Source organism: Buteo buteo, chromosome 11 (genome assembly GCF_964188355.1).
Source record: "Buteo buteo chromosome 11, bButBut1.hap1.1, whole genome shotgun sequence".
Taxonomy (NCBI): domain Eukaryota; kingdom Metazoa; phylum Chordata; class Aves; order Accipitriformes; family Accipitridae; genus Buteo; species Buteo buteo.
The window spans coordinates 26,429,413-26,442,881 of NC_134181.1; the positions used below are offsets into that span (position 1 = coordinate 26,429,413).

Sequence of the window (13,469 nt, forward strand, 5' to 3'; positions counted from 1 at the left end):
CTGTCTCCCCAGCCCCTTGCACCCAGCCCGCTTCCCACGGCTCCCAGCCCCTGTTCAAATTTGGCTGCTTGTACAGAGGGGTTAATGCAATAACCTGCCCTAACACTGATGCCAGCAGGCTGGACTGGAAGCCTGCAAGGCTCTCCTAGCTCAAACTGGTCAATGAGCTTTGGCTCATTTTAATGAGCAAAATGTGGCCAGAACTTTGCTCCCCCCAAGCAGAGAAAGGCTAAACCACAGCAGCACTGCACGCTCCTCTCCTGCATCTCCCCACAGTTATTTTGTGGGTCCATGGCTGTTCAGAGAGCACCTGTGATCTCCCTCCATCACACTTCCCATGCCCACGGCTGCAAAAGTGGATCCTGATCCCCTCCAGCAATGCCCATCCCTGGGCAGCAGCTCAGGGCTCCTTGGCTGGAGGATGCTGTTTCCCAGCTCTGTGGTACCACAAACGAGCTGAGCTGTTTCTTGCATTTTTCCCAAGTGAAGGCAACAGCTACACCCCTCGGCTCTCACAAAACCACAGCCTGAAGCAGGACACTTGCTGGGCCCTCCAAATGTGACTCATTCCCATTCCCCATCCTGTTGGCGTCAGGGCATGACCCCAGCCTGATGCTGCTTATCTGAGATCATAATTTGGCCCGGCGCTTTGGAAAGGAGTTATCCGAGTCACTTCCCAAACACACACTGTGTTTTACTTCTCGGCTGCTCTTCTCTTCCTCTCCCTTTTTGGGATTTGTACCCGCTCTCGGTGCATTACAAACACCTCTCTGCAAAAGCAGAAGCAGCCAAAGTAAAGCAAAGGAAACCTTCGCGTTCCAGCTCCTGGCACGGGTTGCTAACAGCAGCCTCTGACAGCGCTCCTCGCCCTTATTTTTCAAGGCTCAGCTTCTCCTCCTCCCCACACAGCCCTACAGGTAAGTTCTTCACCAAAGCCCCCCTGAACCATCATTTTTCCTACTGACCAGGGAGTTTAAACCTGGTTTTGCTGAGCTTGCCAGAGCCCAGCACCTCTGCAGCGGGTCAGTCCCACCGTGCTTGCTCCACCACCCTCCATCTCCTCTGTCTGACCCAATCCCCCAAACCCACCATTTTTCTTCCATGCTGCACCTCCAGAAAGGCTGAAACCTTGGATGTCCCCCAGCCATGGCTCCCCCCACACCCCAAATCCCACCCTGACCCTCTTGCACCCAGCTGCGATGGATGCTGACACCAAAAGCCCCGTGTGCTTCCCCGGCACAGTGGCCTGAGCCGCCTGATGTGGCAAAACCAGGTGCCAAGGCGTGCCAGCCCAGGGTTTCTGTGTTAACAGTGCTGTCCCGCTCCCGGCCGGTTCTTCCACCTGTGGGAAGCACCGAGGCGAGGGCAGGACCTGGCAGCCGCCCTGGCAGGCGGAGTTTGCCGCCCCGGCGCGTCTCTCTTAGCCTCTCCCCGGTTTCAGGGGGTTTGCCTGCCCCCAGCAACATGCCTGAGTACACCACCGCCTCGAGGTTCCAGCTCTCCGGACTGTGCTTCCTCCTCCAAATCATTACCATCATCCTCTTCGCTGTCTTTGTCCGGTACGGCCCAGAGAGCAGCCCCGGCTTCTGCTCCCAGCAACTGAACTGCAGCTGGAGAAACCAGGACACGGGTTTTCAGCACCCCCGTGAGTACCCCCACCCCGGGTGGGTAGAGGGAGCGGCATTACCTCGTCCCCAGGCGCTCCTGAGGGGGTGGCATGGGATGTCACCATGCTCGGTCCAGGCTGCAGATCTGTCACACCATCTAGCTCTGGATCAGACTCCAGAGTAAAACAGAGGAGGGGGAACATCAAGCCGCAGGGTTGGGGTACTCGTGCATGCCACCAAAGAGGGGTCAGTGGGCGGACAGGAGATGTGCTGCAAGGATTTCCCACATTCTTGGACAAAGCCAGGCCCAAAACAGGAATATTTGGGTCTAGGACATGCATTTCGGCAGCTGGAGCGCGGAGGGGACCACTTGGTGCAGCGATTAACCTGGGATTGTCCTCTCATCGCCGGGGGGGAGCATGGCAGCTGCTCCTGGCACTTTGGGGTCTGCAAAACTTCCCACCGACCTGTCGGGTTTTGCAGTGCCAAGGGATTTGCACCAAGGCCCTTTCACAGAGGACTTAGCTCCCTTGGTGCTGCCACAGCTCCCTGTGCAGGCCTGCGGGTCTGCCCCACTGGCAGCATACTCCCGCACGCCGGGCATCGCTGCGAAACTCATCCTGGGCTGGGGGATAAGGGACTGACCCCGGCTTTTCTGAGGCAAGGACAAGGCAGGTGATTGCAAAGGAGCCTCTGGAGTACCCTGGCCAAGGGAGGGGAGCTGAGCCGAGCAGAACTACCCATCAGGGAGCAGGGAGCAGGCAGGTTTTCCTGGTTTTGCCTGCACACGTAACCGCACCCAGCGCAGGCGGTGACTCACGGCTTCGGCACACGGGGAAGGACGGGACACAGCTCTCGGCATGGCTGAGGTGTGCAAAGGGCATTTAGCACAAGTGAGAATCTGGTCCCCGCTCCTCTGGTTTGCCACCAAACGGTACCAGACTGGTCCCATTTTTCTGTTCACCCTTCCGGTCCTCTTGTCCCATGAAGTGGGACATGATGTTTTCAGGGACAGCAGAGAGGTGCCGGGGTGTGGTTGACATCTCAGACCCACCTTCGTGCTGGTGTAATGGATGTAGATGGCTCTTGGCCACCCCAAGAGGTTTCTGGGCTGCAGGCTGAACCACATGCATGTACCGAAGTATCTGCACAGAGTGGTTGCAAACGGGGAGACCAGGAGCCACTGCAAAGGGTGGCAGGGGCCACATCAGGCGGGGACAGCTTTACCTGTCACTAGCAAAAGCACTAGCACAAGTGGTTGCTCATGCTCTCCGCTGGAGATCTCCAAGGGAGATCCACCACAGTTCCAGAGACACGTAGGTGGAGCAAGGCTGATTTATATCAGTTGAAGCCTTCAGCTCCCCAAAACCTCTTAAAGCAGGGGGTGTCTGAGCCCCCTCAGAGGGACCAGCAGGCAGGAGGGTGGCTGCCTGTCCTCGACACCTCCAGACCCATCCTTCTGTCCCTCTTCCTCCAGGTTTCCGGGATGTCCACCTCCAAGCTCTCCTTGGCTTTGGGCTCCTGGTGGCCTTCCTCAGCCGCTACGGGCCAGGCAGTGTGGCCATCAGCATCCTCATCATGGCCTTCGCCATCCAGTGGGCCGTACTGATCCAGGGTTTTTTACACTTCTTCCTGAATGGCAAAATTTACGTGGGAGCTCAGAGGTAAGGCAGGAGGGAGCTGCTGCTGCCTGGCCTTGATTATCCCAGGTCCAGCCCTGGCACACTGGCTCCCTCCTCTGTAAAACTCACAGCTCTGCTTTGGAGGAGGATGATGAGGGCAAGTAGGACCAGACTTCTGGGTTATTTGAGTACCACACTAGTAAGGGCCATGTAAGTACTGCCAACAAGTTACAGACAGGCATTTAGGAGGGCACGCTGGCCCCCCCCGCCTCAAGCTCAGCTGTTCCTTTGTCACCAACATTGCAAGGCTTGGGCTGCCCATTCAGCTTGCAGGAGCAGTGGGATACAGGGTCTGGGCTGCAGGCTCAGCTCTCGTCTCCCCAAAACCCTGCTCTCCCCAGCTCCTGTCCTCCAGCCCCACACCTTCCCTCTCCTTCCCAGCATGGTCAGTGCCGACTTCTGCACCGCAGCCATTCTGATCTCCACCGGAGCTGTTCTGGGTAGGGTAAACCCTGTCCAGATGCTGCTGCTGACCCTGATGGGAGTCATCCTCTTCACTGTCAATGAATACATCCTGCTCAGTCTCATGGGGGTGAGTCACCGATCGGGGAGGGGCCCACCAGAAAGGGGGTGACTATGGGTTTCAGCTCCTCATGTCAATTTGTTTGTAGAGACAAATCCCATATCCTCCTTTCCTGTACAGTGTTTTTCTGTACTCGCCAGGTAAGAGACAGCGGGGGCTCCTTGACTGTCCACACCTTTGGTGCTTATTTCGGCTTGATGGTTTCACGGATCTTGCACCAGCCCCATATGGACAAGTGCAAAAAGCAGCAGGACACGGGGAACCAGCCAGATGTCTTTGCTGTGGTTGGTAGGGAGCTTGAACTCTACAACCCCGGAGTCATAGACATGGTGGTGGAAGGACCATCACCAACATTAGGACAGTGTGGCTGTGGCTTTGACCAGCAGAGTCCCGCAAACCATCAAGGACAGAGGTCTTGTACCTCCTTGGGGACCTGTCCTGGGGCTGTACTATCCTCTCCAGGAAAAAGCTTTTCCTCATATCCAACCTGAACCTCCCACACTGCAAGCTGTGGGCACTTGCATCTCTTAGCACTAGCAAGAAGTTTCTTTCCCATGAGGGATCAACTCCAACATCAAAACCTACCTGTTCCCCTTCCCCTCAGGAACCATCTACCTGTGGATCTTCTGGCCCAGCTTCACCTCAGCCACCACGGTCCGTGAAAATGCTGAGCCCTGGGCAGTGCTCAACACCTACTTCTCGCTGGCGGCGAGCACACTGGCCACCTTGGTCCTCTCACCTATCCTCCACGAGGAGGGCACACTGCGGATGGTAGGTCCTCTCCTGGGACAAACCCACGTCCCATCCTACAGGGACAGTGAGCATGAATACACCCGGGGCAAGAGGGGATGCCCATTAGGCTTTCTTTGGTTCATTAAGACCCAGTTTGATCCCCGAGGAAGTCCAAATCCCCCCAGCCCCATGCTGATATCCTCCATGGAGACAATTCCCCTAACCATGTCCCGCTCCATCAGGTTCAGATCCAGGATGCCACCTTGGCTGGTGCGGCCATGATGGGTATGGCTGGGGAGATGCTGGTCACCCCCTTCGGGGCCCTTGTCGCAGGGTTTCTGGCGGGCCTGATCCCCCCACTTGGCTTCAGATTCCTCATGGTGAGTTGCCTTGGGACAGCTGAGGACACCGGTCACAGGTCAGGGGATCACCTGCCTTTGGGGGAGGCTGCATTGCCAACCTGCAGCTCCCAAATCTGCAAACACCGAGCCGCAGCACAGCCTCCCTGGGCAAGCATCCCCCATCCAAACCCCAGCTTTTCCTTAAACGCTCTCCCCAGCCTGTCCTGTGCTCCAGGCTGAAAATCCAGGACACATGTGGGGTTCACAATGTCCACGGGCTGCCGGGGATCCTGGGCGCCTTGCTGGGGACGCTGCTGACGGCACTGGCCACTGCAGATGCTTACGGTGGCAGGTGAGAAGAGCCAGAATCAGGGGTACCAGTGACTCCATGCACCAAGCTGGGGCAGCCATGACCCCTAAAATTGGAGATGCTCCATGCACCCTCTGTTACAGCGCCCGCTTAAGGCACATCACCCAGAGCCATGAGCGGAGCCCCCTTTTCCCAGCCTGGGAGAACAAGCTCCCCAAAAAACCCACATCCCTGCTCCGGCTTGCAGGCTGGAGTTCTTGTTCCCGCTGGTGGCCCAGGGCAGCTGGACGGCCACTGACCAGGCGCTCTGCCAGCTCTGCGCCCTGCCGATCACCCTGCTCCTCGCCATGCTCGGAGGCAGCCTCACGGGTGAGTTTTGCCTCCGGTGAGACGGGACAGAGGGTGTGAGGAGCGGCGGGAATTGGGGAAAAGCCAGGAAGAGCCCCCAAACGGATCGTCCCCATCAGCCGGGGCGGGTGCTCGGCGCTGCGCAAACCCCCTCGGGGCCGGAGCCGGAGCCGGGGTCGGAGCTAGGGCTGCTCCCGGGGCTGGAGCTGGCCCCGGGGCCTGGGCTGGGACCGGAGCTGCTGCCCCCGGGGCCGGGGCTCGGTGCAGCCCAGCCCAGCGCTGCCGCTAGATGTCAGGGGAAGCCCGGCGAGAGCAGCCGGGCTGGCCCGGCCGCCCCGTTCTCAGACGCCCTCCCCCGGTTTTGGGCATCCTCAGGAGCCGTCCTGAAAGTGAAAGGGTTGAGGTCTCCCCCGGACACGCGGTACCTGGAAAACACGGTCCTCTGGGAGGTAAAGCTGGTAAAAATAAGGGTTTACGGGGCTCAGGCAGCAGCAGGGGTTGGATGCTTCCCCCCCGCTGCTGATACCCTCCCTCCTCCTGCAGCAGCGTTTAGGGTGGGAGACAGCTTCATTAAAGCCCCCCAGGTCCCCCCCATCCAGTCCTGATTTGCTCCGAGCAGGCCCTGCTTCTGCCCCTCTCTATCTCTGCATTGGTGCAGGTGGCTGAGGAAGGATGCGACCGCAGGGAAAGCAGAAAGGAGCCGGGCACCAGCACCTTGGTCTAATGACCCTGATCCCACGGTGAGGTCCTGCACCACCAGCCTCAACCCTCTGCTGGCATCACCAGTGTTGGGAAGCTTCTGGCAGCCTCAATTTCCCAGCAACCTGCTCCGGAGACAGCCAGGCTTGTCCCCATGTGGGAGCCAGTTCCTGGTCCCAGAGGTTTTGGGAGCAGGCCAAGTGCCCATGGGCCTTTGGAGGGTGAAGAGATGCTGCAGTGATATGGGTGCTTGCTGTGGGAGTGACCCGGCTTGCTCCAGGGACACCTCTGGGTGTCCAGACTTGGCTCAGCCACTTCCCCGCTCTGCTCTGTGCCTCAATTTCCCCATCTACTGCTCTCTGAAGAGAAGGTGGCAATGAGGAGGGCTGTGTCAGGGAAGGGGCGTACCAGGGTCCACAGAAAGCAGCAATGACTTTCTATGGATACTTTTGCACACAACAATTAAAACACGTAGATCCTTTGTAGCTTCAGGATTTGCCAGTGAGTTCACATAGCACCCACCCAGCTTTGCTGGCTGGGTTTCCTTCAGGTTTCTTTTCAGGGAGAAAAGCAAAGCCCCCAGGACCCCCCTGCACCCTAAAGACTGATGCCGATGGGGTTGGTTTCATGGGTTGCTCCAACCCTGTCACCATCTGCGCTGCCCACCCCCCCCCAAGCAGGGTACCCTACCGGAGCCTTAGCCACCAGAACATGCGATAGCCCAGAGCAGCCACCACCCAGGGGCAAGTCCAGGGTGAAACCAGGGTCCCCAGCACAGGGGTGACCCCTGCCTTCCCCTTACCACTCATCACCTTGCACCGGGGCCAAGAAAAAGCCCCCCCCATCTCAAAACAGGAAAGTGCCCCCCAACACTCAGCCCCTTTGGGCGATGGATGCTCCCCTGGCAATTGCAGCCCCCAGGTCCCCCTGCTTTCCAGGGCCCCCAGCAGCACCCAGCACCCCATCTCCTCATGCCCCCCGCAGAGAGACTCTCACCCTGCTTGCCTGCTCCAGGTGCGGGCAGCAGCCCCCAAACCTCCTGCCTGGGAGCAGGTTCCAGCACCCTGGGAAAGTGGCAGCTCAAGTGAAGCCAAGGGGGGGTCCTGCAGCACCTGGAGCAGGGGCACATCCCCAAAGGGCTCCCGGAGGCGCAGTGGTGGCCGTGCCGGAGGTCCCCAGTGGGAGGAGGCCTGGGGGGGGACCCACCTCCCATGAGCCCAGGGGCGGCTGCCAGACGCTTTCACACCTCCAGTGCCAGACTCTGGCGCTCACCATGTGGGGTTCCCATGGGTGCAGGTGTCCCCAGCTGCCAGCACCATCTCCCCCCCGGGGGAGGGAGGGGAGCCACAGCCCCATTCCATGCAGAAGGGACAGGGGGTCAGGGCCAATGCAGCAAGGTTTGGGGTAAGCGGTTTGCTACCCAACCAAAGTGGCCACATTTGGGACCATCTTGTTTTAATAGCTGCTGCTGTTGAAATGCATAGATTTTTTTAAAATAATTGCATCAAAGATGCAAAAAAAAATACTAAAAATAATTTGGTTGCAGGCTGACCATAAACCATCGCTTTTAAACAGGATTCTCTATCTTTTCTAAAAGGAATGAAATCAAATTAGAGAAAATTTTGAGTCTGAAGCATTGCTCCAGAACAGATATTCCAAACTTCTCGCTTTGATATAAGTCAGTCCATCACTTTAACTTCTCCAGTTTCAGTTACAGAAAACCTGGTGAAATCAACATTTGACAAATGCTTCGGTGCCACTGAATTTCCATGACAAAACACAGGGAGGTGAGCCACGCGGCTCAGTTCCTGCTGCCACCGCAGGTGCTGGGGAGGGTTTCTGCTGTCCCTGCTCCGTACAGATACCCCAGCCCCACTCCACGCTCAAGACATAAGGAAGGACACGTCCCGCATGCCTACGTCCCCTTGGCACGCACCACTCTTCAGTGCCGCGTCGCAGAGGAGGGATGCGAGAAGGAGAAGCGGCACGAAGGCTGATGCCCCAGCAAAGGGGTGTCAGGCTCCAGTCATCACCCCCAGCTTGGGGCGCAGGGCTCACCCCCAGCCCCGCAACACCCCCTCCCACCTCACCTCCTTCCCAGCTTTCTCCTCCTCTTTCCCAGGCAGCCCCTTTCCCCTTTTTGATCTCTTCGCAGCACGTTTCAAAAGCAACCCACTGCGACTGGAAGAAAAGCCCCTCCAGTGAGATCATTGCGAGACCCCCAGACGTAGGGGTCGGGTGTGAAATGGACCTCCCTCCTCCTCCCCTCGCCCGGCCCCCCTGGCCCCTCTGAAAGGCTGTTATGTTTTGTAATCGGATTAGGGGAGCCCTGTGCCCTCCCCTTTCCCATTTACCAGTGTGACCAGCTTGCGCACCGCCACTCTCCCTGCAGATTGTTTAAGCGAGCCGGGCGCGAGCAGAGAGCTCGCCCGTACAGTGGCGAGGGTAGGTTCGGACGGCGAGAGCCTGAAAGGTTTAGTCATCGAACAAATTGCTTCTCTGTAGGGGCCGTTTTCTTCCCAAGTTGAACATAATGATGGCAGTTTGGCGAACAGATGGTGCAGCTAAGCAGATAATCCCGCTGGCCTCACTAGCTTGGGGAGAGGCAGCGCTGGTTCTGCCCGCAGCTCCGGGGGCTCGTCCTGGGACAGGCGGGTCGTGGCGGTGGCTGGGTGATGATCACACCCCAGTGGGGCATGAGTAGCTTGGGCGAGCACCCAACCTTCACACCTCTTCTGCTTCGGGGGTGGTTTGGGTGCCAGACGCCACTCGTGCCTCAGTTTCCCCAGTCCTGGAGGGAGCTCTCTGCTCCATCACTTTTCAAAGCAGGGCTCACCCTCAGATCACAGCCTAACGCGGGGAGATGTGCCGCGAGACAGCACGTCTTTCCTTGCAAAGGAGCAAAGGATGGCTGAGAAAAGCTCATTTTATTCTCATTTTCCCATTTTGCCTCTCCCTCCAACAATATTCAAGATGTGGAAGGAGCTGGAGAAGAAATTCTGCCAGCTCATAGGGGTTGGGTGGATGCTGTACCTGTGTCAGGCTCAGGGATGGTAGGACCTGCCTGCTAAATAAGTCTTTATTTAAAATACATCAGCAGGAAAAGCCCAAGGCCTCGCCGACACGATGTAGGCAGAGGAGGGCACGGACGCATCTGTGTGGAGCAAGCCTTGCCCATGCTACAATGGCACCAGGGACCCCTTCCCCACACTGCGGGGCTCTTGCAGCCTGCAGCACGCACTCCAGACGCACCGCACCACACCACATCCCTGCTTCCAGGGGGTTCATTTAATTCATGTCCCCGTCCCCCCCCACCGCCACCAGCCTTGTCCCCTGAGAGCCCTGACTTTGACAGCTCCCTTGCCCTTTCCTGTGGCAGCCCAGCTGCCCAGAGACCTGCCTAAATCACCTCTTGCTAATGCAAGAGCTCGATCAGCTGCTCAAAGGGTGTTTTACAAGGAAAAGCAATAACAACATATATCTGTTACAGCTGGGGAAACTAAGGCACACAAAGACGTGCCCGAGAGTCCATTGGAATTAGAGGCAGGACAAAGCCCAGGCTCCCTGAGCTCCTGGCATACATGTCCTTACACATCCGCAGCCCCCACCACCTCCCCACCCCCAGGAACAGCTGATGCCGTGTGCTGTTTGATAGAAAGCCAGCTAATCATCTTTCCCACCTTCGTTAGAGTGTGAATCATTATCCGAGCGACACCTGTAAAGCTCCTTGTCAGACGAGGCTGATGCACACGTCTAATAATGGGCACCATATGGAAGAGGGAAGGCTCAGGAGAGGAGCAGGGACCCTACCATCCCTGTGCCAAACAAAGAGCAGCGCCCGACGGCTTCCCATCACAGCAGAGCATCACCAGCACTGGGCTGTTTGAAAGACTGGCAGCGCTGTGCCACAGCAAGGGAAGAGCCCAGGCAGCACCGGTGGTAGAGGAAGAGCCACTGCTTGGGGTACTAAACATCTTGATAACACCCCGAGCAGCCCCTGCCCTTTGGAAAAGGACCTAGCAAAAGGAAACCACAGCTTGAGCATGCAGGTTAAAGGCAGCAGAGCCATCGAGCCCTGCTCCCTGCAGCGTGCCCAAAGGCTGGGACCAGGCACCTCAAATCCACTGAGGCACATCCCGCTGTGCCTTGGAGCATCCTCTCACTGCCAGCCTAGCAGAGGCCACCCGTGGGTGCAGACAAAGCCTCCCAGGACCCACGGGTTATATGATGACAGGGAGGACACGGTGTGAATTAGAGATGGGTCCCTGTGTTGGGGCTGATCCACAGTCCCCTAGACCCTCCCTGACCCCAAACTTGGGGGGCACAGCTCAGCCCCTCTGCCAAGCCACCCCTCCAATGAAAGCCCCCACCACCTTCAACCCACTGCAATTACAAAGCCCCATTTTCAGGCCCCCATTCATCTCCAGCAGCGTAATGAGCCTCTGGGCACCATCAGTGGGGGCAAAGCAATTAAAATCACTGGCATGGCGGCCGCGTGGGTGGCTCTGTCATCCACTGCTGCCAGTGCCTGATTCGGGGTGAGTGGGCGATGCCAGGCCGGGCAGCGCCTCAAAGCGCCACGTCTCCCCACGGGCGAACAATCGCCTCGTTCTTCGCCGGGTTAAAAGAATAATAAAATAAAATAAAGAGGGAATAAAGGCCCCAGTAAAACTGGGAGTCAAGTTTATTTACAAACTGAATATGAAGTGAAGGGCCTGGAACAAAGGTGTTATGTAAGGGACAGTCACTAAGGGGCTCTTTACCCACGCTAATTGCCACTTCCTCCGCGATATCCATTTATCTTGCAGCTGAAATGGCCTCCTCAGGCTTGTAGGTTCAAGCACTGCTTGTTTGCAATGCTGCCTGGCACAATTAGCGTGCAGGAGCAGCGGCCAATGCAGTCCCACTGCCCAAACCCACCAGGAAGCCTCACACCTCCCCAAAAAGCGGGATCGTGCCTAGAGTGGGCGGATGTGCAGATGGGCACGCGGCTTGGTGGGGAGAGATGCTGCCCTGCGTGGGGCTTCAGTGTCGGTTGTGTAATGGGAAGGGACAATGGGGCTCGGTTCTGCTGGAGAAGACCTCCAGGTCCCCGCATCAACCCTACCCGAGCAGTGATGAGCAGCAAACCATCACGGGATGCCCATGGGAGTGGCTGCAAGAGTGATAGCTAATGGCCGCAAAAGGAGAACGAGATCTGGAGAGGATGAATGAATCTGTTGCTCGTGATGATGTTTCCAAGTGGTCTGGCTGGAAACTGCCCTCAGATGCAAAAGACTGAAGGGCAGAGACTAGTAATAAAGAAAAAAAAAACCAACAACATGGGGAGAAGCAGCTGCCACGATTGCTGCTGCATCCTGCAGAACGTGGCCTTTCTGCTCTCATCCCTGCTCTCACCCTCGGCACATCCAGCAGTGCGAAGACCGTGGAGGGACTGTTAGCTCTACTCCAGCCGATCTGGCGGGAAAGGGAGGAAGAGGAGGTGGCAGCATCCCTGGGAGCTGAGAGGTCAATTTTATTGACAAACTGCCTCTTGAATGGAGCGTGGGGAACAATGCCGGCCCTCAGCCCGGGTCAATTGGGACTGTGTAAAGCAAGGGGCCGGCACCAGCAGCCCCGGGAAAGCCCTCCAGGCGAGTGGCCTTTACCACCATGTTTGCATAACCCCTGACCCCTTCTTTTGGGGTTTAATTGAAATCCCAGCTTGATGACAAATTGGCATGACCAGCGGGCCAGAGGGTGGGAGGGCGAGTATGGAAGCAATGCCGGGAAGCCCTCTCCCTGCTCTGGCAGAGACTGACCTGCTGCCCACCATGGGCAGGCTGCCCCTTCCTGGCCTGGCACGGGCCACCTGCAAAGCGGTTTACGCCCAAGTCGAGTGTTTTAATCACAACCTGCTCCTTCCTTTCTTCCCACGATGGGCTTTGGACAAGCAACTGTCCAGCTCCGCAAGCAGCTCTGGCTCAATGCGGGCAGGAGCAGGCAGACGCTGCCTGTGGATGTGCAAGGCTCCTTCAGAAATGCTCGTCTGGGCTGAAGTCTCCTTGGACTGAGATGCTCTGATGCTTCCTTAACCACAGAGCTCGTTAGCCCAGGGCAGAGGCATTTGCAGTTTGCACCATGGCAAAACCCCACCACACAGACCCCTCTCCTCTCCCTGTCCAAAGGGAAGGGTCACAGCTCTTCACCAGTCTTTTGTCTTTAAGTAAAGACTGCTTTGTTGGAGCCAGTAGTAGAAATGAGCTTCTGAAAAACAAATATAACTAAAGCCCCAAAGCAGTTCCCACAGACTGGGGATCAAAAACTGACATTGCGGCAAATGGGGCTGAAGTTGTCCCATTTCAGAAGTTCCTGGGAGAGAGGTGAGAAATGACAGATGCACCCTTGTGATCACAGAAATCTCATTTTCTGCAGAAACCAGACTAAAAACAAAGAGAAAAAGCCCCAAATCAGCTGCCTCAAAATCCCCATCCCTTTTACAGAGCATTAGCAGCATCCCAGCTGCTCCATGCAGTACATCAGTGATGCAGAGTTGCACTAGATGAAGGTACCACTGCACCTGAGATGGATGTCAAGGTGGGTGTTACTGTTGGCTAAAGGGACTCTGTGGAACTACAGCATAATCCTCCAAAGCACTAATATTTTTCCCTTCACTTTTACCCCTGTCCCAGAATACTGTAATCATCAGATGCTGAGATTAGACTGCAGAGTTTTCCTGCCCACAGGTAGATATTTAATATTTTACGTTCCATAGATCATTCAAGATGAATCCCAGGTGCTCTTTAAAGGGGATGGAGTAACATCTGGTCCCATGTGCAAGCGAGCCCCAAAGCGCAAAGAGCACAAGTGGGGCTTGAACAAATTACAGTCTAAAACCACGCAATTTCCACGTGCAGTCAAGAGCCCATGCATCACCACGGCTCCTGCCCATAGTTTTGCCAGCCCTGCCCTTGCAGCCCATCCTACCGGATTTTGCTACGTCTGGTGAAGCATCCCACGCTTTGGAGAATCAATCACATTTTTACAGTACCAAAAGGAGACTTTCACTTGGTAGCGGATGTCTGTACATCCAACTTGCACTAAATAACCTTAAAAATGGAGTGGCCCCACTTTGAGGCAAAACCCCAAAATATCCCCATTGCTGCCTGCTTTACTGTCTGTACCTCATTTGCAAATCATTTACAGGGATTTTTACACATCCTAAAATACTTTTAACTGCAGGTTTCA

General features: G+C 56.6%; 1 protein-coding gene across 1 annotated transcript; it reads left to right on the plus strand.

The window, feature by feature from the left end:
* Positions 1-701: 701 nt before the first annotated feature.
* RHBG (Rh family B glycoprotein) lies at positions 702-6,910 on the plus strand. The gene is made up of 11 exons (XM_075039531.1): positions 702-917; positions 1,442-1,645; positions 3,085-3,271; positions 3,671-3,821; positions 3,953-4,100; positions 4,417-4,583; positions 4,787-4,924; positions 5,104-5,237; positions 5,443-5,564; positions 5,919-5,992; positions 6,202-6,910. Exons 2-11 carry the CDS (start codon positions 1,465-1,467, stop codon positions 6,265-6,267), a joined length of 1,368 nt encoding a protein of 455 aa, XP_074895632.1. The 5' UTR covers positions 702-917; positions 1,442-1,464; the 3' UTR covers positions 6,268-6,910.
* The last annotated feature ends 6,559 nt before the right edge of the window (positions 6,911-13,469 follow it).